Genomic DNA, 27840 nt, shown 5'->3' with positions numbered 1-27840 from the left:
TCACTGTCACTCTCTCTCTCCTCACTGTCACTCACTCCCCTCACTGTCACTCTCTCTATCTTCACTGGCACTCTCTCCCCTCACTGTCACTCTCTCTCCCCTCACTGTCAGTCTCTACCCTCATTGTCACTCTCTCTCCCCTCACTGTCACTCTCTCCCCTCACTGTCATTCTCTCTATCCTCACTGTCACTCACTCCCCTCACTGTCACTCTCTCTATCTTCACTGGCACTCTCTCCCCTAACTGTCACTCTCTCTCCCCTCACTGTCACTCTGTCTCCCCTCACTGTCAGTCTCTACCCTCATTGTCACTCTCTCTATCCTCACTGTCAGTCTCTACCCTCATTGTCACTCTCTCTATCCTCACTGTCACTATCTCTGTCCTCACAGTCACTCTCTCTCTCCTCACTGTCACTCTCTCCCCTCACTGTCGCTCTCTCTATTCTCACTGTCAATCTCTCTCCCCTCACTGTCAGTCTCTCTATCCTCACTGTCAGTCTCTCTCCTCACTGTCACTCTCTCTCTCCTCACTGTCACTCTCTCTCCCCTCACTGTCACTCTCTCTCTCCTCACTGTCACTCTGTCTCCCCTCACTGTCACTCTCCCTCTTCTCACTGTCACTATCTCTGTCCTCACAGTCACTCTCTCTCTCCTCACTGTCACTCTCTCTATCCTCACTGTCACTCTCTCCCCTCACTGTCGCTCTCTCTATTCTCACTGTCACTCTCTCTCCCCTCACTGTCACTCTCTCTCCCCTCGCTGTCACTATCTCTCCCCTCACTGTCACTCTGTCTCTCCTCACGGTCACTCTCTCTATCCTCATGGCCACTCTCCCTCCTCACAGTCCCACTTTCTCCACATTGTCACTCTCTCCCTTCACTGTCACTCTCTCTCCCCTCACTGTCACTATCTCTCCCCTCACTGTCACTCTGTCTCTCCTCACTGTCACTCTCTCTACTCATTGTCACTCTCTCCCCTGTCTCTCTCTCTCTCTCCTGACTGTCACTCTCTCCCCTCACTGTCACTCTCTCCCCTCACTATCACTCTCTCCCCTTGCTGTCACTCTCTATCGTCATTGTCACTCTCCCTCCCCTCATTGTCACTCTCTCTCCTCACTGTCACTCTCTCCCCTGTCTCTCTCTCTCAACTGACTGTCACTCTCTCCCCTCACTGTCACTCTCTCCACTCACTGTCACTCTCCCTCCTCACTGTCACTCTCTCTATCCTCACTGTCACTCTCTCCCCTCACTGTCACTCTCTCCACTCACTGTCACTCTCCCTCCTCACTGTCACTCTCTCTATCCTCACTGTCACTCTCTCTCCCCCTCACTGTCACTATCTCTACCCTCACTGACACTCTCTCTATCCTCACAGTCACGCTCTCCCCTCACTGTCACTCTGTCTCTCCTCACGTTCACTCTCTCTATCCTCACAGCCACTCTCTCTCCTCACAGTCACTCTTTCTCCACATTGTCACTCTCTCCCTTCACTGTCACTCTCTCTCCCCTCACTGTCACTCTCTCTATCCTCACGGCCACTCTCTATCCTCACAGTCACTCTCTCCCCTCCCAGTCACTCTCTCTCCTCACTCTCTCCTCACAGTCACTCTCTCCCCACCCTGTCACTCTCTCCCCTCACTCTCTCTCCTCACTGTCACTCTCTCCCCTCACTGTCACTCTCTCTCCTCACTGTCACTCTCTTCCCTCACTGTCACTCTCTCACCTCACTGTCATTCTCTCTCCCCTTACTGTCACTCTCTCCCCTCACTGTCACTCTCTCTCTGTCCTGACTGTCACTCTCTCTCCCCTCACTGCCACTCTGTCTCCCCTCACTGTCACTCTCTCTGTCCTCACTGTCACTCTCTCCCCTCACTGTCATTTTCTCTCCCCTCACTGTCACTCTCTCTATCCTCACTGTCACTCTTTCCGCTCACTGTCACTATCTCTCTCCTCACTGCCACTCTCTCTATCCTCACAGTCACTCTCTCCCCTCCCTGTTACTCTCTCTCTCTCCTCACTTTCACTCTCTCACCCCACTGTCACTCTCTCTCCACTCACTGTCACTCTCTCTATCTTCACAGTCACTCTCTCCCCTCACTGTCACACTCTCTCCTCACTGTCACTCTCTCCCATCACTGTCACTCTCTCTCCTCACTGTCACTCTCTCTCTCCTCACTCTCACTCTCTTACCTGACTGTCACTCTCTCTCCTCACTGTCGCTCTATCCCATCACTGTCACTCTCTTCCCTGTCACTGTCTCTCCTGACTGTCACTCTCTCTCCTCACTGTCACTCTCACTCCCCTCACTGTCACTCTCTCCCCTCACTATCACTCTCTCTCCTCACTGTCACTCTCTGTCTCCTCACTGTCACTCTCTCTCTCCTCACTGTCACTCTCTCTACCCTCACTGTAATCTCTCTCCCCTCACTGACACTCTCTCCCCTCACTGTCACTCTCTCTCCCCTCACTGTCACTCTCTCCCCTCACTGTCACTCTCACTCTCCTCACTGTCACTCTGTCTATCCTCACAGTCACTCACTCCCTTCACTGTCACTCTCTCTCTCTCCTCACTGTCACTCTCTCTATCCTCACAGTCACTCTCTCCCCTCACTGTCACTCTCTCTATCCTCACTGTCACTCTCTCACCTCACTGTCACTCTCTCTATCCTCACTGTCACTCTCTCACTTCACTGTCACTTTCACTATCCTCACGGCCACACTCTCTCCCCTCACTGTCACTCTCTCTATCCTCACTGTCACTCTCTCACCTCACTGTCACTCTCTCTCCCCTCACTGTCATTCTCTTTCTCCTCACTGTCACTCTCTTCCCTCACTGTCACTCTCTCTATCCCCACTGTCACTCCCTCCCCTCACTGTCACTCTCTCTATCCTCACTGTCACTCTCTCCCCTCACTGTCACTCTCTCTCCTCGCTGTCACTCTCTCTCCCCTCACTGTCATTCTCTCTCCCCTCACTGTCACAATCTCTATCCTCACTGTCACTCTCTCTCCCCTCACTGTCACTCTCTCTATCCTCACTCTCACTCTCTCCCCTCACTGTCACTCTCTGCCCTCACTGTCACTCTCTCTATCCTCACTGTCACTCTTTCCCCTCACTGTCACTCTCTCTATTCTCACTGTCACTCTCTCCCCTCACTGTCACTCTCTCCTCACTGTCACTCTCTCTCTCCTCACTGTCATTATCTCCCCTCACTGTCACTCTCTCTCTCCTCACGGTCACTCTCTCTCTCCTCACTTTCACTCTCTCTCCTCACTGTCACTGTCTCTATCCTCACAGTCACTCTCTCTCCCCTCACTGTCACTCTCTCCCCTCACTGTCACTCTCTCTCCCCTCACTGTCACTCTCCCTCTCCTCACTGTCACTCTCCCTATCCTCACAGTCACTCACTCCCCTCACTGTCACTATCTCTCCCCTCACTGTCACTCTCTCTATCCTCACTGTCACTCTCTCTCCCCTCACTGTCACTCTCTCCCCTCACTATCACTCTCTCCCCTCACTGTCACTATCTCTCCCCTCACTGTCACTCTCTCCTCACTGTCATTATCTCCCCTCACTGTCACTCTCTCTCTCCTCACGGTCACTCTCTCTCTCCTCACTTTCACTCTCTCAACTCACTGTCACTCTCTCTCCCCTCAGTTTCACTCCTTCTATCCTCATGGCCACTCTCTCTTCTCACAGTCACTCTTTTTCCTCAGTGTCACTCTCTCCCCTCACTGTCACTCTCTCCCCTCACTATCACTCTCTCCCCTCACTGTCACTCTCTCTATCCTCACTGTCACTCTCTCTCCCCTCACTGTCACTCTCTCCCCTCACTATCACTCTCTCCCCTCGTTGTCACTCTCTCTCTCCTCATTGTCACTCTCTCTTGCCTCACTGTCACTTTCTTTCCTCAGTGTCACTCTCTCCCCTCACTGTCACTCTCTCCCCTCACTATCACTCTCTCCCCTCACTGTCACTCTCTCTATCCTCACTGTCACTCTCTCTCCCCTCACTGTCACTCTCTCCCCTCACTATCACTCTCTCCCCTCGCTGTCACTCTCTCTCTCCTCATTGTCACTCTCTCTTGCCTCACTGTCACTTTCTTTCCTCACTGTCATCTCTCCCCTCACTGGCACTCTCTCGCTCCTCATTGTCACTCTCTCTCGCCTCACTGTCGCTCTCTCCCCTGTCACTCTCACTCCCCTCACTGTCACTTTCTTTCCTCACTTTCACTCTCTCCCCTCACTGTCACTCTCTCCCCTCACTATCACTCTCTCCCCTCGCTGTCACTCTCTCTCTCCTCATTGTCACTCTCTCTCGCCTCACTGTCACTTTCTTTCCTCACTTTCACTCTCTCCCCTCACTGTCACTCTCTCCCCTCACTATCACTCTCTCCCCTCGCTGTCACTCTCTCTCTCCTCATTGTCACTCTCTCTCGCCTCACTGTCACTTTCTTTCCTCACTGTCACTCTCTCCCCTGTCACTCTCTCTCTCCTCACTGTCACTTTCTTTCCTCACTGTCACTCTCACCCCTCACTGTCACTCTCTCTCCCCTCACTGTCACTCTCTCTAGCCTCACAGTCACTCTCTCTCCCCTCACTGTCACTCTCTCCCCTCACTGTCACTCTGTCTATCCTCACAGTCACTCACTCCCTTCACTGTCACTCTCTCTCTCCTCACTGTCACTCTCTCTATCCTCACAGTCACTCTCTCCCCTCACTGTCACTCTCTCTATCCTCACTGTCACTCTCTCACCTCAGTCACTCTCTCTCCCCTCACTGTCACTTTCTCTATCCTCACGGCCACACTCTCTCTCCTCTCACTGCCACTTTCTCTCTCCTCACTCTCACTCTCTCCCCTCACTGTCACTCTCTCCCCTCATTGTCACTCTCCCTCTCCTCACTGTCACTCTGTCTATCCTCACAGTCACTCACTCCCTTCACTGTCACTCTCTCTCTCTCCCCTCACTGTCACTCTCTCTATCCTCACTGTCAGTCTCTCCCCTCACTGTCACTCTCTCTCCCCTCACTGTCACTCTCTCCCCTCACTGTCACTCTCTCTATCCTCACTGTCACTCTTCGCCTCACTGTCACTCTCTCACCTCACTGTCACTCTCTCTATCCTCACTGTCACTGTCTCTCTCCTCACAGTCACTCACTCCCCTCACTGTCACTCTCTCTATCTTCACAGTCACTCTCTCCTCACTGTCACACTCTCTCCTCACTGTCACTCTCTCCCGTCACTGTCACTCTCTCTATCCTCACTGTCACTGTCTCTCTCCTCACAGTCACTCTCTCCCCTCCCTGTCACTCTCTCTCTCCTCACAGTCACTCACTCCCCTCACTGTCACTCTCTCCTCACTGTCACACTCTCTCCTCACTGTCACTCTATCCCCTTACTGTCACTCTCTCCCCTGTCACTGTCTCTCCTGACTGTCACTCTCTCTCCTGACTGTCACTCTCACTCCCCTCACTGTCACTCTCTCCCCTCACTATCACTCTCTCTCCTCACTGTCACTCTCTGTCTCCTCACTGTCACTCACTATCCTCACTGTCACTCTCTCTCCTCACTGTCACTCTCCCTCCTAATTGTCACTCTCTCTCCTACTGTCACTCTCTCTCCCCTCGCTGTCACTTTCTCCCCTCACTGTCACTCTCTTATCCTCACTGTCACTCACTCCCCTCACTGTCACTATCTCTCCCCTCACTGTCACTCTCTCCTCACTGTCACTCTCTCTCCTCACTGTCACTATCTCTCCCCTCACTGTCACTCTCTCCTCACTGTCACTCTCTCTCTCCTCACTGTCATTATCTCCCCTCACTGTCACTCTCTCTCTCCTCACGGTCACTCTCTCTCTCCTCACTTTCACTCTCTCTCCTCACTGTCACTGTCTCTATCCTCACAGTCACTCTCTCTCCCCTCACTGTCACTCTCTCCCCTCACTGTCACTCTCTCTCCCCTCACTGTCACTCTCCCTCTCCTCACTGTCACTCTCCCTATCCTCACAGTCACTCACTCCCCTCACTGTCACTATCTCTCCCCTCACTGTCACTCTCTCCTCACTGTCACTCTCTCTCTCCTCACTGTCATTATCTCCCCTCACTGTCACTCTCTCTCTCCTCACGGTCACTCTCTCTCTCCTCACTTTCACTCTCTCTTCTCACAGTCACTCTTTTTCCTCAGTGTCACTCTCTCCCCTCACTGTCACTCTCTCCCCTCACTGTCACTCTCTCTCTCCTCACTGTCACTCTCTCTCCCCTCACTGTCACTTTCTTTCCTCACTATCACTCTCTCCCCTCGCTGTCACTCTCTCTCCTCATTGTCACTCTCTCTTGCCTCACTGTCACTTTCTTTCCTCACTGTCACTCTCTCCCCTCACTGTAACTCTCTCCCCTCACTATCACTCTCTCCCCTCGCTGTCACTCTCTCTCTCCTCATTGTCCCTCTCTCTCGCCTCACTGTCACTTTCTTTCCTCACTATCACTCTCTCCCCTCACTGGCACTCTCTCGCTCCTCATTGTCACTCTCTCTCGCCTCACTGTCGCTCTCTCCCCTGTCACTCTCTCTCCCCTCACTGTCACTTTCTTTCCTCACTTTCACTCTCTCCCCTCACTGTAACTCTCTCCCCTCACTATCACTCTCTCCCCTCGCTGTCACTCTCTCTCTCCTCATTGTCCCTCTCTCTCGCCTCACTGTCACTTTCTTTCCTCACTATCACTCTCTCCCCTCACTGTCACTCTCTCCCCTCACTATCACTCTCTCCCCTCACTGTCACTCTCTCTCTCCTCATTGTCACTCTCTCTCGCCTCACTGTCACTTTCTTTCCTCACTGTCACTCTCTCCCCTGTCACTCTCTCTCCCCTCACTGTCACTCTCTCTAGCCTCACAGTCACTCTCTCTCCCCTCACTGTCACTCTCTCCCCTCACTGTCACTCTGTCTATCCTCACAGTCACTCACTCCCTTCACTGTCACTCTCTCTCTCCTCACTGTCACTCTCTCTATCCTCACAGTCACTCTCTCTCCTCACTGTCACTCTCTCTATCCTCACTGTCACTCTCTCACCTCAGTCACTCTCTCTCCCCTCACTGTCACTTTCTCTATCCTCACGGCCACACTCTCTCTCCTCTCACTGCCACTTTCTCTCTCCTCACTCTCACTCTCTCCCCTCACTGTCACTCTCTCCCCTCATTGTCACTCTCCCTCTCCTCACTGTCACTCTGTCTATCCTCACAGTCACTCACTCCCTTCACTGTCACTCTCTCTCTCTCCCCTCACTGTCACTCTCTCTATCCTCACTGTCAGTCTCTCCCCTCACTGTCACTCTCTCTCCTCACTGTCACTCTTCGCCTCACTGTCACTCTCTCACCTCACTGTCACTCTCTCTATCCTCACTGTCACTGTCTCTCTCCTCTCAGTCACTCTCTCCCCTCCCTGTCACTCTCTCTCTCCTCACAGTCACTCACTCCCCTCACTGTCACTCTCTCTATCTTCACAGTCACTCTCTCCTCACTGTCACACTCTCTCCTCACTGTCACTCTCTCCCGTCACTGTCACTCTCTCTATCCTCACTGTCACTGTCTCTCTCCTCACAGTCACTCTCTCCCCTCCCTGTCACTCTCTCTCTCCTCACAGTCACTCACTCCCCTCACTGTCACTCTCTCTATCTTCACAGTCACTCTCTCCTCACTGTCACACTCTCTCCTCACTGTCACTCTATCCCCTCACTGTCACTCTCTCCCCTGTCACTGTCTCTCCTGACTGTCACTCTCTCTCCTGACTGTCACTCTCACTCCCCTCACTGTCACTCTCTCCCCTCACTATCACTGTCTCTCCTCACTGTCACTCTCTGTCTCCTCACTGTCACTCACTATCCTCACTGTCACTCTCTCTCCTCACTGTCACTCTCCCTCCTGATTGTCACTCTCTCTCCTACTGTCACTCTCTCTCCCCTCGCTGTCACTTTCTCCCCTCACTGTCACTCTCTTATCCTCACTGTCACTCACTCCCCTCACTGTCACTATCTCTCCCCTCACTGTCACTCTCTCCTCACTGTCACTCTCTCTCTCCTCACTGTCACTATCTCCCCTCACTGTCACTCTCTCTCTCCTCACTTTCACTCTCTCAACTCACTGTCACTCTCTCTCCCCTCAGTTTCACTCCTTCTATCCTCATGGCCACTGTCTCTCCTCACAGTCACTCTTTTTCCTCAGTGTCACTATCTTCCCTCACTGTCACTCTCTCTCCCCTAATTGTCACTTGCTCAATCCTCACTGTCACTCTCACTCCCATCACTGTCACTCTCTCTCCCCTCACTGTCACTCTCTCCCCTCAGTGTCACTCTCTCTCCCCTCACTGTCACTCTCTCCTCACTGTCACTCTCTACCCTACACTGTCACTCTCTCTATCCTCACGACCACTCTCTTCACTGTCACTCTCACCCGTCACTGTGACTCTCTTTCGCCTCTCACTGTCACTCTCCCTCCTCACTGTCCCTCTCTCCCCTCACTGTCACTCTCTCTCCTGACTGTCACTCTCTCTATCCTCACTGTCGCTCTCCCTCCCCTCACTGTCACTCGCTCAATCCTCACTGTCACTCTCACTCCCATCACTGTCACTCTCCCTCCCCTCACTGTCACTCTCTCCCCTCAGTGTCACTCTCTCTCCCCTCACTGTCATTCTCTCTCCTCACTGTCACTCTGTCTATCCTCACGACCACTCTCTTCACCGTCACTCTCACCCCTCACTGTCACTCTCCCTCCTTACTGTCCCTCTCTCCCCTCACTGTCACTCTCTCTCCTGACTGTCACTCTCTCCACTCACTGTCACTCTCCCTCCTCACTGTCACTCTCTCTATCCACACTGTCACTCTCTCCCCTCACTGTCACTCTCTCCCCTCACTGTCACTCTCTCTATCCTCACTGTCACTCTCTCTCTCCTCACTGTCCCTCTCTCTATCCTCACTGTCACTCTCTCTACTCATTGTCACTCTCTCCCCTGTCTCTCTCTCTCTCTCCTGACTGTCACTCTCTCCCCTCACTGTCACTCTCTCCCCTCACTATCACTCTCTCCCCTTGCTGTCACTCTCTATCGTCATTGTCACTCTCCCTCCCCTCACTGTCACTCTCTCCCCTCAGTGTCACTCTCTCTCCCCTCACTGTCATTCTCTCTCCTCACTGTCACTCTGTCTATCCTCACGACCACTCTCTTCACCGTCACTCTCACCCCTCACTGTCACTCTCTCTCGCCCCTCACTGTCACTCTCCCTCCTCACTGTCCCTCTCTCCCCTCACTGTCACTCTCTCTCCTGACTGTCACTCTCTCCACTCACTGTCACTCTCCCTCCTCACTGTCACTCTCTCTATCCACACTGTCACTCTCTCCCCTCACTGTCACTCTATCTATCCTCACTGTCACTCTCTCCCCTCACTGTCCCTCTCTCTATCCTCACTGTCACTCTCTCTCTCCTCACTGTCCCTCTCTCTATCCTCACTGTCACTCTCTCTACTCATTGTCACTCTCTCCCCTGTCTCTCTCTCTCTCTCTCCTGACTGTCACTCTCTCCCCTCACTGTCACTCTCTCCCCTCACTATCACTCTCACCCCTTGCTGTCACTCTCTATCGTCATTGTCACTCTCCCTCCCCTCATTGTCACTCTCTCCCCTCACTGTCACTCTCTCCACTCACTGTCACTCTCCCTCCTCACTGTCACTCTCTCTATCCTCACTGTCACTCTCTCCCCTCACTGTCACTCTCTCCACTCACTGTCACTCTCCCTCCTCACTGTCACTCTCTCTATCCTCACTGTCACTCTCTCTCCCCCTCACTGTCACTATCTCTACCCTCACTGTCACTCTCTCTATCCTCACAGTCACTCTCTCCCCTCACTGTCACTCTGTCTCTCCTCACGTTCACTCTCTCTATCCTCACAGCCACTCTCTCTCCTCACAGTCACTCTTTCTCCACATTGTCACTCTCTCCCTTCACTGTCACTCTCTCTCCCCTCACTGTCACTCTCTCTATCCTCACGGCCACTCTCTATCCTCACAGTCACTCTCTCCCCTCCCAGTCACTCTCTCTCCTCACTCTCTCCTCACAGTCACTCTCTCCCCACCCTGTCACTCTCTCCCCTCACTCTCTCTCCTCACTGTCACTCTCTCCCCTCACTGTCACTCTCTCTCCTCACTGTCACTCTCTCCCCTCACAGTCACTCTCTCCCCTCACTGTCACTCTCTCACCTCACTGTCATTCTCTCTCCCCTTACTGTCACTCTCTCCCCTCACTGTCACTCTCTCTCTGTCCTCACTGTCACTCTCTCTCCCCTCACTGCCACTCTGTCTCCCCTCACTGTCACTCTCTCTGTCCTCACTGTCACTCTCTCCCCTCACTGTCATTCTCTCTCCCCTCACTGTCACTCTCTCCCCTCACTGTCACTCTCTCTATCCTCACTATCACTCTTTCCCCTCACTGTCACTATCTCTCTCCTCACTGCCACTCTCTCTATCCTCACAGTCACTCTCTCCCCTCCCTGTTACTCTCTCTCTCCTCACTTTCACTCTCTCACCCCACTGTCACTCTCTCTCCCCTCACTGTCACTCTCTCTATCTTCACAGTCACTCTCTCCCCTCACTGTCACACTCTCTCCTCACTGTCACTCTCTCCCATCACTGTCACTCTCTCTCCTCACTGTCACTCTCTCTCTCCTCACTCTCACTCTCTTACCTGACTGTCACTCTCTCTCCTCACTGTCGCTCTATCCCCTCACTGTCACTCTCTTCCCTGTCACTGTCTCTCCTGACTGTCACTCTCTCTCCTCACTGTCATTCTCACTCCCCTCACTGTCACTCTCTCCCCTCACTGTCACTCTCTCTCTCCTCACTGTCACTCTCTGTCTCCTCACTGTCACTCTCTCTTTCCTCACTGTCACTGTCTCTACCCTCACTGTAATCTCTCTCCCCTCACTGACACTCTCTCCCCTCACTGTCACTCTCTCTCCCCTCACTGTCACTCTCTCCCCTCACTGTCACTCTCTCCCCTCACTGTCACTCTGTCTATCCTCACAGTCACTCACTCCCTTCACTGTCACTCTCTCTCTCTCCTCACTGTCACTCTCTCTATCCTCACAGTCACTCTCTCCCCTCACTGTCACTCTCTCTATCCTCCCTGTCACTCTCTCACTTCACTGTCACTTTCTCTATCCTCACGGCCACACTCTCTCCCCTCACTGTCACTCTCTCTATCCTCACTGTCACTCTCTCACCTCACTGTCACTCTGTCTCCCCTCACTGTCACTCTCTTTCTCCTCACTGTCACTCTCTTCCCTCACTGTCACTCTCTCTCCTCACTGTCACTCTCTCTATCCCCACTGTCACTCCCTCCCCTCACTGTCACTCTCTCTATCCTCACAGTCACTCTCTCCCCTCACTGTCACTCTCTCTCCTCACTGTCACTCTCTCTCCCCTCACTGTCATTCTCTCTCCCCTCACTGTCACAATCTCTATCCTCACTGTCACTCTCTCTCCCCTCACTGTCACTCTCTCTATCCTCACTCTCACTCTCTCCCCTCACTGTCACTCTCTGCCCTCACTGTCACTCTCTCTATCCTCACTGTCACTCTTTCCCCTCACTGTCACTCTCTCTATTCTCACTGTCACTCTCTCCCCTCACTGTCACTCTCTCTCCCCTCACTGTCACTCTCCCTCTCCTCACTGTCACTCTCCCTATCCTCACAGTCACTCACTCCCCTCACTGTCACTATCTCTCCCCTCACTGTCACTCTCTCCTCACTGTCACTCTCTCTCTCCTCACTGTCATTATCTCCCCTCACTGTCACTCTCTCTCTCCTCACGGTCACTCTCTCTCTCCTCACTTTCACTCTCTCTCCTCACTGTCACTGTCTCTATCCTCACAGTCACTCTCTCTCCCCTCACTGTCACTCTCTCCCCTCACTGTCACTCTCTCTCCCCTCACTGTCACTCTCCCTCTCCTCACTGTCACTCTCCCTATCCTCACAGTCACTCACTCCCCTCACTGTCACTATCTCTCCCCTCACTGTCACTCTCTCTATCCTCACTGTCACTCTCTCTCCCCTCACTGTCACTCTCTCCCCTCACTATCACTCTCTCCCCTCACTGTCACTATCTCTCCCCTCACTGTCACTCTCTCCTCACTGTCACTCTCTCTCTCCTCACTGTCATTATCTCCCCTCACTGTCTCTCTCTCTCTCCTCACGGTCACTCTCTCTCTCCTCACTTTCACTCTCTCAACTCACTGTCACTCTCTCTCCCCTCAGTTCCACTCCTTCTATCCACTCTCTCTTCTCACAGTCACTCTTTTTCCTCAGTGTCACTCTCTCCCCTCACTGTCACTCTCTCCCCTCACTATCACTCTCTCCCCTCACTGTCACTCTCTCTATCCTCACTGTCACTCTCTCTCCCCTCACTGTCACTCTCTCCCCTCACTATCACTCTCTCCCCTCGCTGTCACTATCTCTCCCCTCACTGTCACTCTCTCTATCCTCACTGTCACTTTCTTTCCTCACTGTCACTCTCAGTTTCACTCCTTCTATCCACTCTCTCTTCTCACAGTCACTCTTTTTCCTCAGTGTCACTCTCTCCCCTCACTGTCACTCTCTCCCCTCGCTGTCACTCTCTCTCTCCTCATTGTCACTCTCTCTCGCCTCACTGTCACTTTCTTTCCTCACTTTCACTCTCTCCCCTCACTGTCACTCTCTCCCCTCACTATCACTCTCTCCCCTCGCTGTCACTCTCTCTCTCCTCATTGTCACTCTGTCTCGCCTCACTGTCACTTTCTTTCCTCACTTTCACTCTCTCCCCTCACTGTCACTCTCTCCCCTCACTATCACTCTCTCCCCTCGCTGTCACTCTCTCTCTCCTCATTGTCACTCTCTCTCGCCTCACTGTCACTTTCTTTCCTCACTGTCACTCTCTCCCCTGTCACTCTCTCTCCTCACTGTCACTTTCTTTCCTCACTGTCACTTTCTCCCCTCACTGTCACTCTCTCTCCCCTCACTGTCACTCTCTCTAGCCTCACAGTCACTCTCTCTCCCCTCACTGTCACTCTCTCCCCTCACTGTCACTCTCTCCCCTCACTGTCACTCTCTCTCCCCTCACTGTCACTCTCTCTAGCCTCACAGTCACTCTCTCTCCCCTCACAGTCACTCACTCCCTTCACTGTCACTCTCTCTCTCTCCTCACTGTCACTCTCTCTATCCTCACAGTCACTCTCTCCCCTCACTGTCACTCTCTCTATCCTCCCTGTCACTCTCTCACTTCACTGTCACTTTCTCTATCCTCACGGCCACACTCTCTCCCCTCACTGTCACTCTCTCACCTCACTGTCACTCTGTCTCCCCTCACTGTCACTCTCTTTCTCCTCACTGTCACTCTCTTCCCTCACTGTCACTCTCTCTCCTCACTGTCACTCTCTCTATCCCCACTGTCACTCCCTCCCCTCACTGTCACTCTCTCTATCCTCACTGTCACTCTCTCCCCTCACTGTCACTCTCTCTCCTCACTGTCACTCTCTCTCCCCTCACTGTCATTCTCTCTCCCCTCACTGTCACAATCTCTATCCTCACTGTCACTCTCTCTCCCCTCACTGTCACTCTCTCTATCCTCACTCTCACTCTCTCCCCTCACTGTCACTCTCTGCCCTCACTGTCACTCTCTCTATCCTCACTGTCACTCTTTCCCCTCACTGTCACTCTCTCTATTCTCACTGTCACTCTCTCCCCTCACTGTCACTCTCTCTCCCCTCACTGTCACTCTCCCTCTCCTCACTGTCACTCTCCCTATCCTCACAGTCACTCACTCCCCTCACTGTCACTATCTCTCCCCTCACTTTCACTCTCTCCTCACTGTCACTCTCTCTCTCCTCACTGTCATTATCTCCCCTCACTGTCACTCTCTCTCTCCTCATGGTCACTCTCTCTCTCCTCACTTTCACTCTCTCTCCTCACTGTTACTGTCTCTATCCTCACAGTCACTCTCTCTCCCCTCACTGTCACTCTCTCCCCTCACTGTCACTCTCTCTCCCCTCACTGTCACTCTCCCTCTCCTCACTGTCACTCTCCCTATCCTCACAGTCACTCACTCCCCTCACTGTCACTATCTCTCCCCTCACTGTCACTCTCTCTATCCTGACTGTCACTCTCTCTCCCCTCACTGTCACTCTCTCCCCTCACTATCACTCTCTCCCCTCACTGTCACTATCTCTCCCCTCACTGTCACTCTCTCCTCACTGTCACTCTCTCTCTCCTCACTGTCATTATCTCCCCTCACTGTCTCTCTCTCTCTCCTCACGGTCACTCTCTCTCTCCTCACTTTCACTCTCTCAACTCACTGTCACTCTCTCTCCCCTCAGTTCCACTCCTTCTATCCACTCTCTCTTCTCACAGTCACTCTTTTTCCTCAGTGTCACTCTCTCCCCTCACTGTCACTCTCTCCCCTCACTATCACTCTCTCCCCTCACTGTCACTCTCTCTATCCTCACTGTCACTCTCTCTCCCCTCACTGTCACTCTCTCCCCTCACTATCACTCTCTCCCCTCGCTGTCACTATCTCTCCCCTCACTGTCACTCTCTCTATCCTCACTGTCACTTTCTTTCCTCACTGTCACTCTCAGTTTCACTCCTTCTATCCACTCTCTCTTCTCACAGTCACTCTTTTTCCTCAGTGTCACTCTCTCCCCTCACTGTCACTCTCTCCCCTCGCTGTCACTCTCTCTCTCCTCATTGTCACTCTCTCTCGCCTCACTGTCACTTTCTTTCCTCACTTTCACTCTCTCCCCTCACTGTCACTCTCTCCCCTCACTATCACTCTCTCCCCTCGCTGTCACTCTCTCTCTCCTCATTGTCACTCTCTCTCACCTCACTGTCACTTTCTTTCCTCACTTTCACTCTCTCCCCTCACTGTCACTCTCTCCCCTCACTATCACTCTCTCCCCTCGCTGTCACTCTCTCTCTCCTCATTGTCACTCTCTCTCGCCTCACTGTCACTTTCTTTCCTCACTGTCACTCTCTCCCCTGTCACTCTCTCTCCTCACTGTCACTTTCTTTCCTCACTGTCACTTTCTCCCCTCACTGTCACTCTCTCTCCCCTCACTGTCACTCTCTCTAGCCTCACAGTCACTCTCTCTCCCCTCACTGTCACTCTCTCCCCTCACTGTCACTCTCTCCCCTCACTGTCACTCTCTCTCCCCTCACTGTCACTCTCTCTAGCCTCACAGTCACTCTCTCTCCCCTCACAGTCACTCACTCCCTTCACTGTCACTCTCTCTCTCTCCTCACTGTCACTCTCTCTATCCTCACAGTCACTCTCTCCCCTCACTGTCACTCTCTCTATCCTCCCTGTCACTCTCTCACTTCACTGTCACTTTCTCTATCCTCACGGCCACACTCTCTCCCCTCACTGTCACTCTCTCTATCCTCACTGTCACTCTCTCACCTCACTGTCACTCTGTCTCCCCTCACTGTCACTCTCTTTCTCCTCACTGTCACTCTCTTCCCTCACTGTCACTCTCTCTCCTCACTGTCACTCTCTCTATCCCCACTGTCACTCCCTCCCCTCACTGTCACTCTCTCTATCCTCACTGTCACTCTCTCCCCTCACTGTCACTCTCTCTCCTCACTGTCACTCTCTCTCCCCTCACTGTCATTCTCTCTCCCCTCACTGTCACAATCTCTATCCTCACTGTCACTCTCTCTCCCCTCACTGTCACTCTCTCTATCCTCACTCTCACTCTCTCCCCTCACTGTCACTCTCTGCCCTCACTGTCACTCTCTCTATCCTCACTGTCACTCTTTCCCCTCACTGTCACTCTCTCTATTCTCACTGTCACTCTCTCCCCTCACTGTCACTCTCTCTCCCCTCACTGTCACTCTCCCTCTCCTCACTGTCACTCTCCCTATCCTCACAGTCACTCACTCCCCTCACTGTCACTATCTCTCCCCTCACTTTCACTCTCTCCTCACTGTCACTCTCTCTCTCCTCACTGTCATTATCTCCCCTCACTGTCACTCTCTCTCTCCTCATGGTCACTCTCTCTCTCCTCACTTTCACTCTCTCTCCTCACTGTTACTGTCTCTATCCTCACAGTCACTCTCTCTCCCCTCACTGTCACTCTCTCCCCTCACTGTCACTCTCTCTCCCCTCACTGTCACTCTCCCTCTCCTCACTGTCACTCTCCCTATCCTCACAGTCACTCACTCCCCTCACTGTCACTATCTCTCCCCTCACTGTCACTCTCTCTATCCTCACTGTCACTCTCTCTCCCCTCACTGTCACTCTCTCCCCTCACTATCACTCTCTCCCCTCACTGTCACTATCTCTCCCCTCACTGTCACTCTCTCCTCACTGTCACTCTCTCTCTCCTCACTGTCATTATCTCCCCTCACTGTCTCTCTCTCTCTCCTCACGGTCACTCTCTCTCTCCTCACTTTCACTCTCTCAACTCACTGTCACTCTCTCTCCCCTCAGTTCCACTCCTTCTATCCACTCTCTCTTCTCACAGTCACTCTTTTTCCTCAGTGTCACTCTCTCCCCTCACTGTCACTCTCTCCCCTCACTATCACTCTCTCCCCTCACTGTCACTCTCTCTATCCTCACTGTCACTCTCTCTCCCCTCACTGTCACTCTCTCCCCTCACTATCACTCTCTCCCCTCGCTGTCACTATCTCTCCCCTCACTGTCACTCTCTCTATCCTCACTGTCACTTTCTTTCCTCACTGTCACTCTCAGTTTCACTCCTTCTATCCACTCTCTCTTCTCACAGTCACTCTTTTTCCTCAGTGTCACTCTCTCCCCTCACTGTCACTCTCTCCCCTCGCTGTCACTCTCTCTCTCCTCATTGTCACTCTCTCTCGCCTCACTGTCACTTTCTTTCCTCACTTTCACTCTCTCCCCTCACTGTCACTCTCTCCCCTCACTATCACTCTCTCCCCTCGCTGTCACTCTCTCTCTCCTCATTGTCACTCTCTCTCACCTCACTGTCACTTTCTTTCCTCACTTTCACTCTCTCCCCTCACTGTCACTCTCTCCCCTCACTATCACTCTCTCCCCTCGCTGTCACTCTCTCTCTCCTCATTGTCACTCTCTCTCGCCTCACTGTCACTTTCTTTCCTCACTGTCACTCTCTCCCCTGTCACTCTCTCTCCTCACTGTCACTTTCTTTCCTCACTGTCACTTTCTCCCCTCACTGTCACTCTCTCTCCCCTCACTGTCACTCTCTCTAGCCTCACAGTCACTCTCTCTCCCCTCACTGTCACTCTCTCCCCTCACTGTCACTCTCTCCCCTCACTGTCACTCTCTCTCCCCTCACTGTCACTCTCTCTAGCCTCACAGTCACTCTCTCTCCCCTCACTGTCACTCTCTCCCCTCACTGTCACTCACTCTCCCCTCACTGTCACTCTCTCTAGCCTCACAGTCACTCTCTCTCCCCTCACAGTCACTCTCTCTCCCCTCACTGTCACTCTCTCTAGCCTCACAGTCACTCTCTCTCCTCTCACTGTCACTCTCTTCCCCCGCTGTCACTCTCTCTCTCCTCATTGTCACTCTCTCTCGCCTCACTGTCACTTTCTTTCCTCACTGTCACTCTTTCCCGTCACTCTCTCTCTCCTCACTGTCACTTTCTTTCCTCACTGTCACTCTCTCCCACTCACTGTCACTCGCTCTATTTTTACTGTCACTCTCCTCCTCAGTGTCACTCTCTTCCCCCTCAATGTCACTCTCTCTCCTCACTGTCACTCTCACCCCTCACTGTCACTCTCTCTCTCCCCTCACTGTCACTCTCCCTCCTCACAGTTCCTCTCTCCCCTCACTGTCACTCTCTCCCCTCACTGTCAGTCTCTGCCCTCAATGTCACTCTATCTGTCCTCACTGTCACTCTCTCCCCTCACTGTCCCTCTCTCTATCCTCACTGTCACTCTCTCTCCTCATTGTCACTCTTTTCCCTGTCTCTCTCTCCTGACTGTCACTCTCTCCCCTCACTGTCACTCTCTCCCCTCACTATCACTCTCTCCCCTCACTGTCACTCTCTCCCCTCACTATCACTCTCTCCCCTCACTGTCAATCTCTCTATCCTCACTGTCACTCTCTCTCCCCTCACTGTCACTCTCTCCCCTCACTATCACTCTCTCCCCTCGCTGTCACTCTCTCTCTCCTCATTGTCACTCTCTCTCGCCTCACTGTCACTTTCTTTCCTCACTGTCACTCTCTCCCCTCAATGTCACTCTCTCTCTCCTCAATGTCACTCTCTCTCTCCTCATTGTCACTCTCTCTCGCCTCACTGTCGCTCTCTCCCCTGTCACTCTCCCTCCCCTCACTGTCACTTTCTTTCCTCACTTTCACTCTCTCCCCTCACTGTCACTCTCTCCCCTCACTATCACTCTCTCCCCTCGCTGTCACTCTCTCTCTCCTCATTGTCACTCTCTCTCCCCTCACTGTCACTTTCTTTCCTCACTGTCACTCTCTCCCCACATTGTCTCTCTCTCTCCTCATTGTCACTCTCTCTCGCCTCACTGTCGCTCTCTCCCCTGTCACTCTCCCTCCCCTCACTGTCACTCTCTCTCTCCTCACTGTCACTCTCTCCCCCCTCACTGTCACTCGCTCCCCTCACAGTCACTCTCTCTCCCTTAACTGTCACTCTCTCCCCTCACTGTCACTCTCTCTCTATCCTCACTGTCACCCTCTCCCCTCACTGTCACCCTATCTCCTCTGTCACTGTCTCTCCCCTGTCACTGTCTCTCCTCACTGTCACTCTCTCTCCTCACTGTCACTCTCTCTCTCTTCACTGTCACTCTCCCTCCTCACTGTCACTCTCTCCCCTCACAGTCACTCTCTCTCCCCTCACTGTCACTCTCTCCCCTCACTGTCACTCTCTCTCTCTCCTCACTGTCACTCTCTCCCCCCTCACTGTCACTCTCTCCCCTCACAGTCACTCTCTCTCCCCTCACTGTCACTCTCTCCCCTCACTGTCACTCTCTCTCTCTCCTCACTGTCACTCTCTCCCCCCTCACTGTCACTCTCTCCCCTCACAGTCACTCTCTCTCTCCTGTCACTCTCCCTCCTCACTGTCACTCTCTCTCTCCTCACTGTCACTCTCCCCCCTCACTGTCACTCTCTCCCCTCACTGTCACTCTCTCTCCCCTCACTGTCACTCTCTCTCCCCTCACTGTCACTCTCTCTATTTTCACTGTCACTCTCTCTATCCTCACTGTCACTCTCTCTATCCTCACTGTCACTCTCTCGCCTCACTTTCACTCTCTCCCCTCACTGTCACTCTCTCTATCCTTACTGTCACTCTCTCCCCTCAGTGTCACTCTCTCCCCTGTCATGGTCTCTCCTGACTGTCACTCTCTCTCCTCACTGTCACTCTCTCCCCTCACTGTCACTCTCTCTCCCCTCACTGTCACTCTCTCTCCTCACTGTCACTCTCTCCCCTCACTGTCACTCTCTCTCTCGCCTCACTGTCACTCACTCCCCTGTCACTCTCTCTCCTGACTGTCACTCTCTCTCTCTCTCCTCACTGTCACTCTCTCTCCCCTCAATGTCACTCTCTCTCCTGACTGTCTCTCTCTCCCCTGACTGTCACTCTCTGTATCCTCACTGTCACTCTCTCTCCTCACTGTCACTCTCTCTCTCCTCCCTGTCACTCTCTGTCTCCTCACTGTCACTCTCTCTCCTCACTGTCACTCTCTCCCCTCACTGTCACTCTCTCCCCTCTCACTGTCACTCTCTCCCCTCACAGTCACTCTCTCTCCCCTCACTGTCACTCTCTCCCCTCACTGTTACTCTCCCTCCTCACTGTGTTGGAGTCAGGACTGATTCCAGTTCCTCCAATCACTCTCTCCTCAGAACTCAAACGACTTAGTTATACAAACACTTACACACAGAGACTCACTTTGAATTACAATCATTGTTGTAACATGAGAAATGCAGATAGTAAAAGTAACCTTCCGACTTTCCCTTCATTCCTCCAATCCTCGGCTTTGACAAGTCCATTGAAGATGAGGAAACTTCATCCAATAGTGGATCTTCAAGTGTCCTGAACAGTTGATCACTATTGCTTATTGCCGATGTGGCTTGAATGATCAAGTGATCTAGTTAAAGGAACAATGATGAGTCTAGTTTAGTTATTTGGTTTTAATGGCAGGAATGGTGGTTTAGAAATTTGAAACATTGATGTTATACATTTTTGGGTTGACATCTGAAATGGAAACCAGGTGGTTCTGGGGGGGAGGAGAAGCTGATGATCTTTCCCTGTCAGGACACGATGAATGGGAATGACTTTCATCCTCACCTGGACTCCATTTTCTGCAGTCTGGCTATTGGTAAGTGATAACACTCTTCAATAGCTGACTTTGAAGTCATATATTTCTATTCTTGGTTTGAAAAAGAGAATCAAAAATGTTGCTGCTTACATTAACCTGTTAGTTGCCAGACTCCTTTGCAAGGATCACCTGTAAGAATGTGCCATTCAGGCATTTGACACTCTACTCATATTATTTGGGAGGCACGGTGGCACAGTGGTTAGCACTGCTGCCTCACAGCGCCAGAGACCCGGGTTCAATTCCCGCCTCAGGTGACTGACTGTGTGGAGTCTGCACGTTCTCCCCGTGTCTGCGTGGGTTTCCTCCGGGTGCTCCGGTTTCCTCTCACAGTCCAAAGATGTGTAGGTCAGGTGAATTGGCCATGCTAAATTGCCCGTAATGTTAGGTAAGGGGTACATGTAGGGGTATGGGTGGGTTACGCTTCGGCGGGTCGGTGTGGACTTGTTGGGCCGAAGGGCCTGTTTCCACACTGTAAGTAATCTAATCTATTTGTACTTCTCTGTTGATACTCTTCATTACTCAGAATTATCTTGCCATTATCTCTCCGCCCATAAATTCTGTGCCTGTGCACTTCTCTCCACTTCACCTGATGAAGGGGCAGTGTTCCAGAAGCTTGTGATTTTAAATGAACCTGTTGGACTACAACCTGATGCCATATGATTTTAGGGAGAAAGTGAGGACTGCAGATATTGCACAGTCATAGAATCCCTACAGTGTGGAAACAAGGCCCTTCGGCCCAACATGTCTACACTGACCCTCTGAAGAGTAACCCACCCAGACTCATTCCCCGACATTTGCCCCTGACAAATGTACCTAGCCTGCACACTATGAGCAATTTAGCGTGGCCAATTCACCCTAACCTGCACATCTTTGAATTGTGGGAGGAAACCGGAGAACCCGGAGGAAACCCACACAGACACAGGGAGAACTCCGCACAGTTGCCCAAGGATGGAATTGAACCTGGGTCCTTGGCACTGTGAGGCAGCAGTGCTAACCACTGAGCCACTGTACCGCCACAGTCAGAGTTGAAATGTGTGGTGCTGGAAAGGCAAAGCTAGTCAGGCAGCATCCGAGGAGCAGGAGAGTCAACATTTCAGGCATAAGTCCTTCATCAGGAAACAAAGCAGTATGATTTCAGCCTCACAAGGGTCACGTGTGTGAACAACTTTTAATGTTCTCCTGTTGCTCCACGGCTAATTTCTCTCTATTTCCTCCTCACCTCAATGTGCTCATTCACCTCACTCATTTCAAATATGCCTGGGATCCTCCTCGACTTCATCTGGTGCTGGGAGCTGAGTTCTGCCGTAGTGTTGTGATTAACAGAGACCGCATGTACCAGCAATCAGACTTGGCACAGTGATGTGCTCAGCAGGGCTCTTCCACTGACTCAGTGAGACATCAGAGTTTTAGGATTTTCACACAGTGGGCATTTACCAACAACTCATTACATCAATCCATATTTTTCTGTTGGTTGGCGATTTGCACAAAGCCTGCACAGACAGAGATGTGCGTGTGCTATCAATTGTTGGAACAGCCTCAGACTCTCAGCGTTGAACCCCCTCAATCCCTCACCTCCTTGTGAAAAGCAGTTGCTGGAAATGGATCAGAAATTTCTGTCCATTAATTTAACAAGTGGAAAATCACAGGCCGCCATCCAACAATGGTATTCACATTACAGCTTTCAAAGCCAGCTCCCAACAGGGAGTGCAGGACCAGAAGATAAACTCTCATGTCATATAGGGGTTGGCACGACTAGACAGGGTAGGCTTGCTATCAAACATAGACTATAGTTTGAAACTTAGAAATTAATGATGCTTTTATTTATCTGCAGTGAATGAACTTGCATTTATCAAGCACCTTTCACAATCTCAGAGCATCCCGAAGTACTACACAGCCAACGAAACTCATTTTGAAATGTAGTCACTGTTGTAACAGAAGAAATACAGCATCCAATTAGCATACAGCAAACTCAAACCAACAGAATAATAATAATAATAATAATAATCTGTTTCGGTGATGTTCCCAACAGCTGAATGTTCAGGATATCAGGCATAGCTCCTCTTCGAAGCAGGGTCATGAGGTCTCTTATATTCTCCCAAGAGTGCAATCAGAGCCTCAGTTTATTGTAAAGATGGCACCTCTGACAGAGCAGCACTCCCTCAGTACTGCACTGGGAATATCAGCCTCACTTAATAAGATTCAGGTCTCTACAGACAGACATTACATATGGGATTCAGGCAAACACTTATCCTGACTTGGGATTCAGGAAACCATTTACCCTGACTTGCTGTGGACCCAGATGGACGTACATTAGTGGATGCATCTCAGTCTGTCTCTCCCTCACTCTACCTCTAATTTCTACGAGATTTTTTTTACAGGTGATTGCAAACTTCCAGAAGTTAAAGATTGATTTCCAAGCACTGACTTGGGAGAATGATCTGCATTGATGCTGGAAACATTGTACATTTTCTTTTGTCTGAAAGACTTTCATAGCTTTGGAGAAGGAAAGAAAAAAAATGTTTTTGACTGAGAGTTATGTTTAATCATTAAGTGGTTTATGAACAGCCTGTTCTCTTTCTGATTGGTTGGAAGGATGGATGTGTCAAGGGATCAATGGTGGAAGGGTGGGATGGGGTGATTAAAACCAGGGCACTATGGGACTCTGACGAGTTGCAATGGAGTCTCCCACTGCCCTTGTCCAAAGGTTGGAATTTTATTGTGGCAAATTAATTTCCTGTATTATATCAGTAGCAACCTGTACTCTTATGGTCATAGAATAGTCTGGGGCCATTCTGGGCTTGTTAGATGTGCTTTACAAACTCAAATCTTCCTTTCTGATGAAGTGATGAACAAAGAATTCGAGTTGGCACACTGAGTTGTGAGGTTGTTTTTATCTGTTCAGAGAATGAGGGCATCACAGGCTAGACCCACCCCTAACTACCCAGAGGGCAGTTAAGAGTTAACCACATTGGCTGTGGGTCTGGAGTCATACCTACGCCAGACCAGGTAAGGATGGCAGTTTCCTTCCCCAACAATGGATTCACAGTCATCATTAGACTCCTAATCCCAGATTCTTATGGTATTCAAACTCCACCATCTGCCGTGGCAGAATTTGAACCCAGGTTCCCAGAACATGACGTGGGTCTCTAGATTAACACTCCAGCAATAATACCACAAGACGTTCACCTCCTCTAAGGTTAGGATTGGCAAAGGCACTGATGATCTTTCTCTTTCCTCCTCAGGCTTTTCCGCGGAGCTCACTGTCAAAGAAACAGCCAACGATATTGGTGATCTGTGGTCAGGAGCAGAATGGAGCCATCGGTCTGGCATGTGCAAGACACCTGCGTGCATTTGTAGGTATCTGGGAGGGTGCAGGGTCTGTGCTATTGGCTGTTGGGCAGCTTTCACTGAGTGATGCTGATGTCCTTGCCCTGAGAAGGGCAGATTTGCAAATGGAAATAGACTTGTTTCTAAATGATTCATAAATTATTATCAACATAGTCAAAATGGAATCAAAGACGTTTCATTAATTCATTGGACATGCGCATTGCTGGCAAAGTCACCATTTATGGCCCATGATTAAATGACGCGAGGGTGAGCTGCCTTCTTCAGCTGCTGCAGTTCTGGGGTTGTAGGGACACCCATAATGCCTTTTAAAGAGGGAATTCCAGGATTTTGACCCAGCAACACTGAAGGAACAGTGATACATTTCCAAATCAAGTTGGGGAGTGCCTTGGAAGGGAACTTGTAGATGGTGGTAATCTCCAATTCTGTAGTACCTTTTATATCTTAAAGGAAATCCCAATGAACTTTACTGTTAATGAAGTACTTCTGATAAATTGTGAGTCTTGAGCTATGGCGGCCAACTGTGTATAGTAGGATCCCACAAGCAACAACCTGTAAATGACCAGATAAGTTTTTTGTAACTGCAATGATGGGGTGGTTCTGAAATACATATTGGACCAAGGGCACAGAGGAAAGTGAGTAGATCAAATTATGAGAAACATGGCATATAATGAATAAAAAGTAATTGTTTCCATGAAGAGAGAGCTCAATAATCAGGGGGCAGAGAGTAAACAGAATTGGTAGAAGATGAGACAAGAAGATAAGGAGAAATCCTCGTTTCATTTCGAAGGTGTTAGGGCTTGGAGCTAACTACCTGAAAGGCTGATCGGGCTGGAGAACTTCAGCACATTTACTGCACCGGGGATACAGGTTTAGATTCTGTACTCAAGTCGGGTACAACGCTCACTTTATGTGTGAGTGGTAGTGAGATCGATGCCCGCATTCTAACAAGGGTTCAGAAAAGAATTACGGGTATGTTGCTGGGGTTGGTGGTTTGAGCTTTCGGGAGAGGCTGAGTAGGCTGGGTGCATTTTCCCTGGAGCTTCAGAGGCTGAGGGGTGACCTTATAGAAGATTATAAAATCATGAGGGGTGTGGATAGGGTAAATAGACAAGGTATTTTTTCCCGAGGTGGGTGAGTCCAGAACTAGAGGGCATAGATTTAGCATGAGATGGCAAAGAATTAAAGGGGACCTAAATGGCAACTTTTTCACACAGAGGGTTGGGATGAGCTGCCAGAGGAAGTGGCAGTGGATGGTATTTTTTATAGAATCCCTACAGTGTGGAAGCAGGCCCTTCAGCCCAACACGTCCACACTGGCCCTCTGAAAAGTAACCCACCCAGAGCCATTCTCCCTATCCCATATTTACCCCTGACTAATGCACCTAACCTATGAACACTATGGACAATTTAGCATGGCCAATTAACTGAACCTACATACCTTTTGGACTGTGGGAGGAAACCAAAGCACCTGGAGAAAACCCATGCAGACACAGGGAGACTCCACAAAGACTCCGCCTGAGTCGGAAATCGAACCCAGGTCCCTGGTGCTCGGAGGCAGCCATGCTAACTTCTGAGCCACCGTGCCATCCCCAGGTAATATGTTGTATAATTACAATATTTAAAAGGCATCTGGATGGGTACATGAATAGAAAGGGTTCAAAGGGCAATGGATCAAATGCTGACAAATGGGACTGGATGAGTTTAGGATATCTGCTTTGGGAAGCGAGGGAAGTGATTGCTGGGCCTCTTGGTGAGATATTTGTATCATCGATAGTCACAGGTGAGGTGCCGGAGACTGGAGGTCAGCAAACATGGTGCCACTGTTTAAGAAGGGCGGTAAGGACAAGCCAGGGAACTATAGATCAGTGAGCCTGACCTCGGTGGTGGTCAAGTTGTTGGAGAGAATCCTGAGGGACAGGATGTACATGTATTTGGAAAGGCAAGGACTGATTAGGGATAGTCAACATGGCTTTGTGCGTGGGAAATCATGTCTCACAAACTTGATTGAGTTTTTTGAAGAAGTAACAAAGAAGATTGATGAGGGCAGAGCAGTAGTTGTGATCTATATGGACTTCAGTAAGGCGTTCGACAAGGTTCCCCATGGGAGACTGATTAGCAAGGTTAGATCTCATGGAATACAGGGAGAACTGGCCATTTGGATACAGAACTGGCTCAAAGGTAGAAGACAGAAGGTGGTGGTGGAGGGTTGTTTTTCAGACTGGAGGCCTGTGACCAGTGGAGTGCCACAAGGATCGGTGCTGGGTCCACTACTTTTTGTCATTTACATAAATGATTTGGATGCGAGCATAAGAGGTACAGTTAGTAAGTTTGCAGATGACACCAAAATTGGAGGTGTAGTGGACAGCGAAGAGGGTTACCTCAGATTACAACAGGATCTTGACCAGATGGGCCAATGGGCTGAGAAGTGGCAGATGGAGTTTAATTCTGATAAATGCGAGGTGCTGCATTTTGGGAAAGCAAATCTTAGCAGGATTTATACACTTAATGGTAAGGTCATAGGGAGTGTTGCTGAACAAAGAGACCTTGGAGTGCAGGTTCATAGCTCCTTGAAAGGGGAGTCGCAGATAGATAGGATAGTGAAGAAGGCGTTTGGTGTGCTTTCCTTTATTGGTCAGAGTATTGAGTACAGGAGTTGGGAGGTCATGTTGTGGCTGTACAGGACATTGGTTAGGCCACTGTTGGAATATTGCATGCAATTCTGGTCTCCTTCCTATCGGAAAGATGTTGTGAAACTTGAAAGGGTTCAGAAAAGATTTACAAGGATGTTGCCAGGGTTGGAGGATCTGAGCTACAGGGAGAGGCTGAACAGGCTGGGGCTGTTTTCCCCGGAGCATTGGAGACTGAAGGGTGACCTTATAGAGGTTTACAAAATTATGAGGGATATGGATAGGATAAATAGGCAAAGTCTTTTCCCTGGGGTCGCGGAGTCCAGAACTAGAGGTTTAGGGTGAGAGGGGAAAGATATAAAAGAGACCTAAGGGACAACTTTTTCACACAGAGGGTGGTATGTGTATGGAATGAGCTGCCAGAGGATGTAGTGGAGACTGGTACAATTGCAACATTTAAGAGGCATTTGGATGGGTATATGAATAGGAAGGGTTTGGAGGGATATGGGCCGGGTGCTGGCAGGTGGGACTAGATTGGGTTGGGATATCTGGTCGGCATGGACGGGTTAAGCCGAGGGGTCTGTTTCTGTGCTGCACATCTCTATGACTCGGTGATTGTAAGTCTTGGCAGTTGGGCTACAAACCTGACAACTCGGACTTGGAAGTGAAAGACCCACCCAATGTTCCATTACTGAAACCAATAGTAACGTTTGACAAGAATACTGTTGCCTTGGCAATATTTGCAAAATAACTCACTAGATCACAATAAGTGGCAGCAAGTGTCGCATTGACAATTGTGTCTGGTGTTTGTCACTTTGATCAGATCCATATCTTACATTATTAAGATCTGTACTACAATAAGAAAGTTAAAAATCACGCAACACCAGGTTATAGTCCAACAGGTTTACATGGACGTACTAGCATTTGGAGCACTGCTCCTTCATCAGGAACACTGACGAAGGAGGAGGTCCCTGAAAGCTAGAGCTTCCAAATAAACCTGTTGGACTATAACCTGGTGTTGGGTGATTTTTAACTTTGTCCACCCCAGTCCAACACCGGCATCTCCACATCATGGCTACAAGAAGAAAGGATTTGGATTTATATAGCACCTTTCAAAACTTCAGGATGTGCCAAGGAATGCCTTTGTGTCAGCCTCATGGTAACACTCTACCCTGTGTCTGCTGAACCTGGCAACATCACCATCACGTACAGTAGATCACTTGTGGAATCTGGTGATAGGCTGGAGTCTCTGGTAAAGGCCGACAGGAAAGTGAGTTCCCCCTTGATTCCAAATGATTCCAGATCAAATATGTCAGATGTCAGCAATGAGATCCACTTTGATTTTGAACCATGAAAGTATCTTGCTGCATCAAAAATAAAGGCTGCAGCTTGTTTTTTTTATTCATTCAGGAGATGTAGGTATCGCTGACTGGGCCCAACATTTATTGCCCATCAATAGTTGCTCCTTGAGAAGGTGGGGGTGAGCTGCCTTCTTGAACCGCTGCAGTCCATGTGCTGTA

General features: G+C 50.7%; 1 protein-coding gene and 2 long non-coding RNA genes across 3 annotated transcripts in view; 1 reads left to right on the top strand and 2 right to left on the bottom strand.

The window, feature by feature from the left end:
• Positions 1–20091, bottom strand: part of LOC148142489 (uncharacterized) — a 153122-nt gene extending 133031 nt beyond the window's left edge. The window contains exon 1 of the long non-coding RNA XR_015751798.1: positions 19969–20091. This is a non-coding gene — a long non-coding RNA (uncharacterized LOC148142489). The remainder of the gene's footprint in view (positions 1–19968) is intronic.
• Positions 1–27840, top strand: part of yjefn3 (YjeF N-terminal domain containing 3) — a 240549-nt gene that overhangs the window by 202499 nt on the left and 10210 nt on the right. Inside the window, exon 3 of the mRNA XM_043721477.2 lies at positions 23589–23699. Within this exon, the coding sequence (XP_043577412.1) occupies positions 23589–23699 (111 nt within the window). The remainder of the gene's footprint in view (positions 1–23588; positions 23700–27840) is intronic.
• LOC148142488 (uncharacterized) overlaps positions 22175–27840 on the bottom strand; it is a 61835-nt gene continuing 56169 nt past the window's right edge. Inside the window, exon 4 of the long non-coding RNA XR_015751797.1 lies at positions 22175–22269. This is a non-coding gene — a long non-coding RNA (uncharacterized LOC148142488). The remainder of the gene's footprint in view (positions 22270–27840) is intronic.

This window comes from Chiloscyllium plagiosum, unplaced genomic scaffold (assembly GCF_037043375.1).
Source record: "Chiloscyllium plagiosum isolate Xiang-an unplaced genomic scaffold, Cpla_swu_hap1 HiC_scaffold_28, whole genome shotgun sequence".
In the NCBI taxonomy this organism is placed as follows: domain Eukaryota; kingdom Metazoa; phylum Chordata; class Chondrichthyes; order Orectolobiformes; family Hemiscylliidae; genus Chiloscyllium; species Chiloscyllium plagiosum.
The sequence above is the reverse complement of the archived record's forward strand: the minus strand, read 5'-3'. Positions and strand labels throughout refer to the sequence as shown.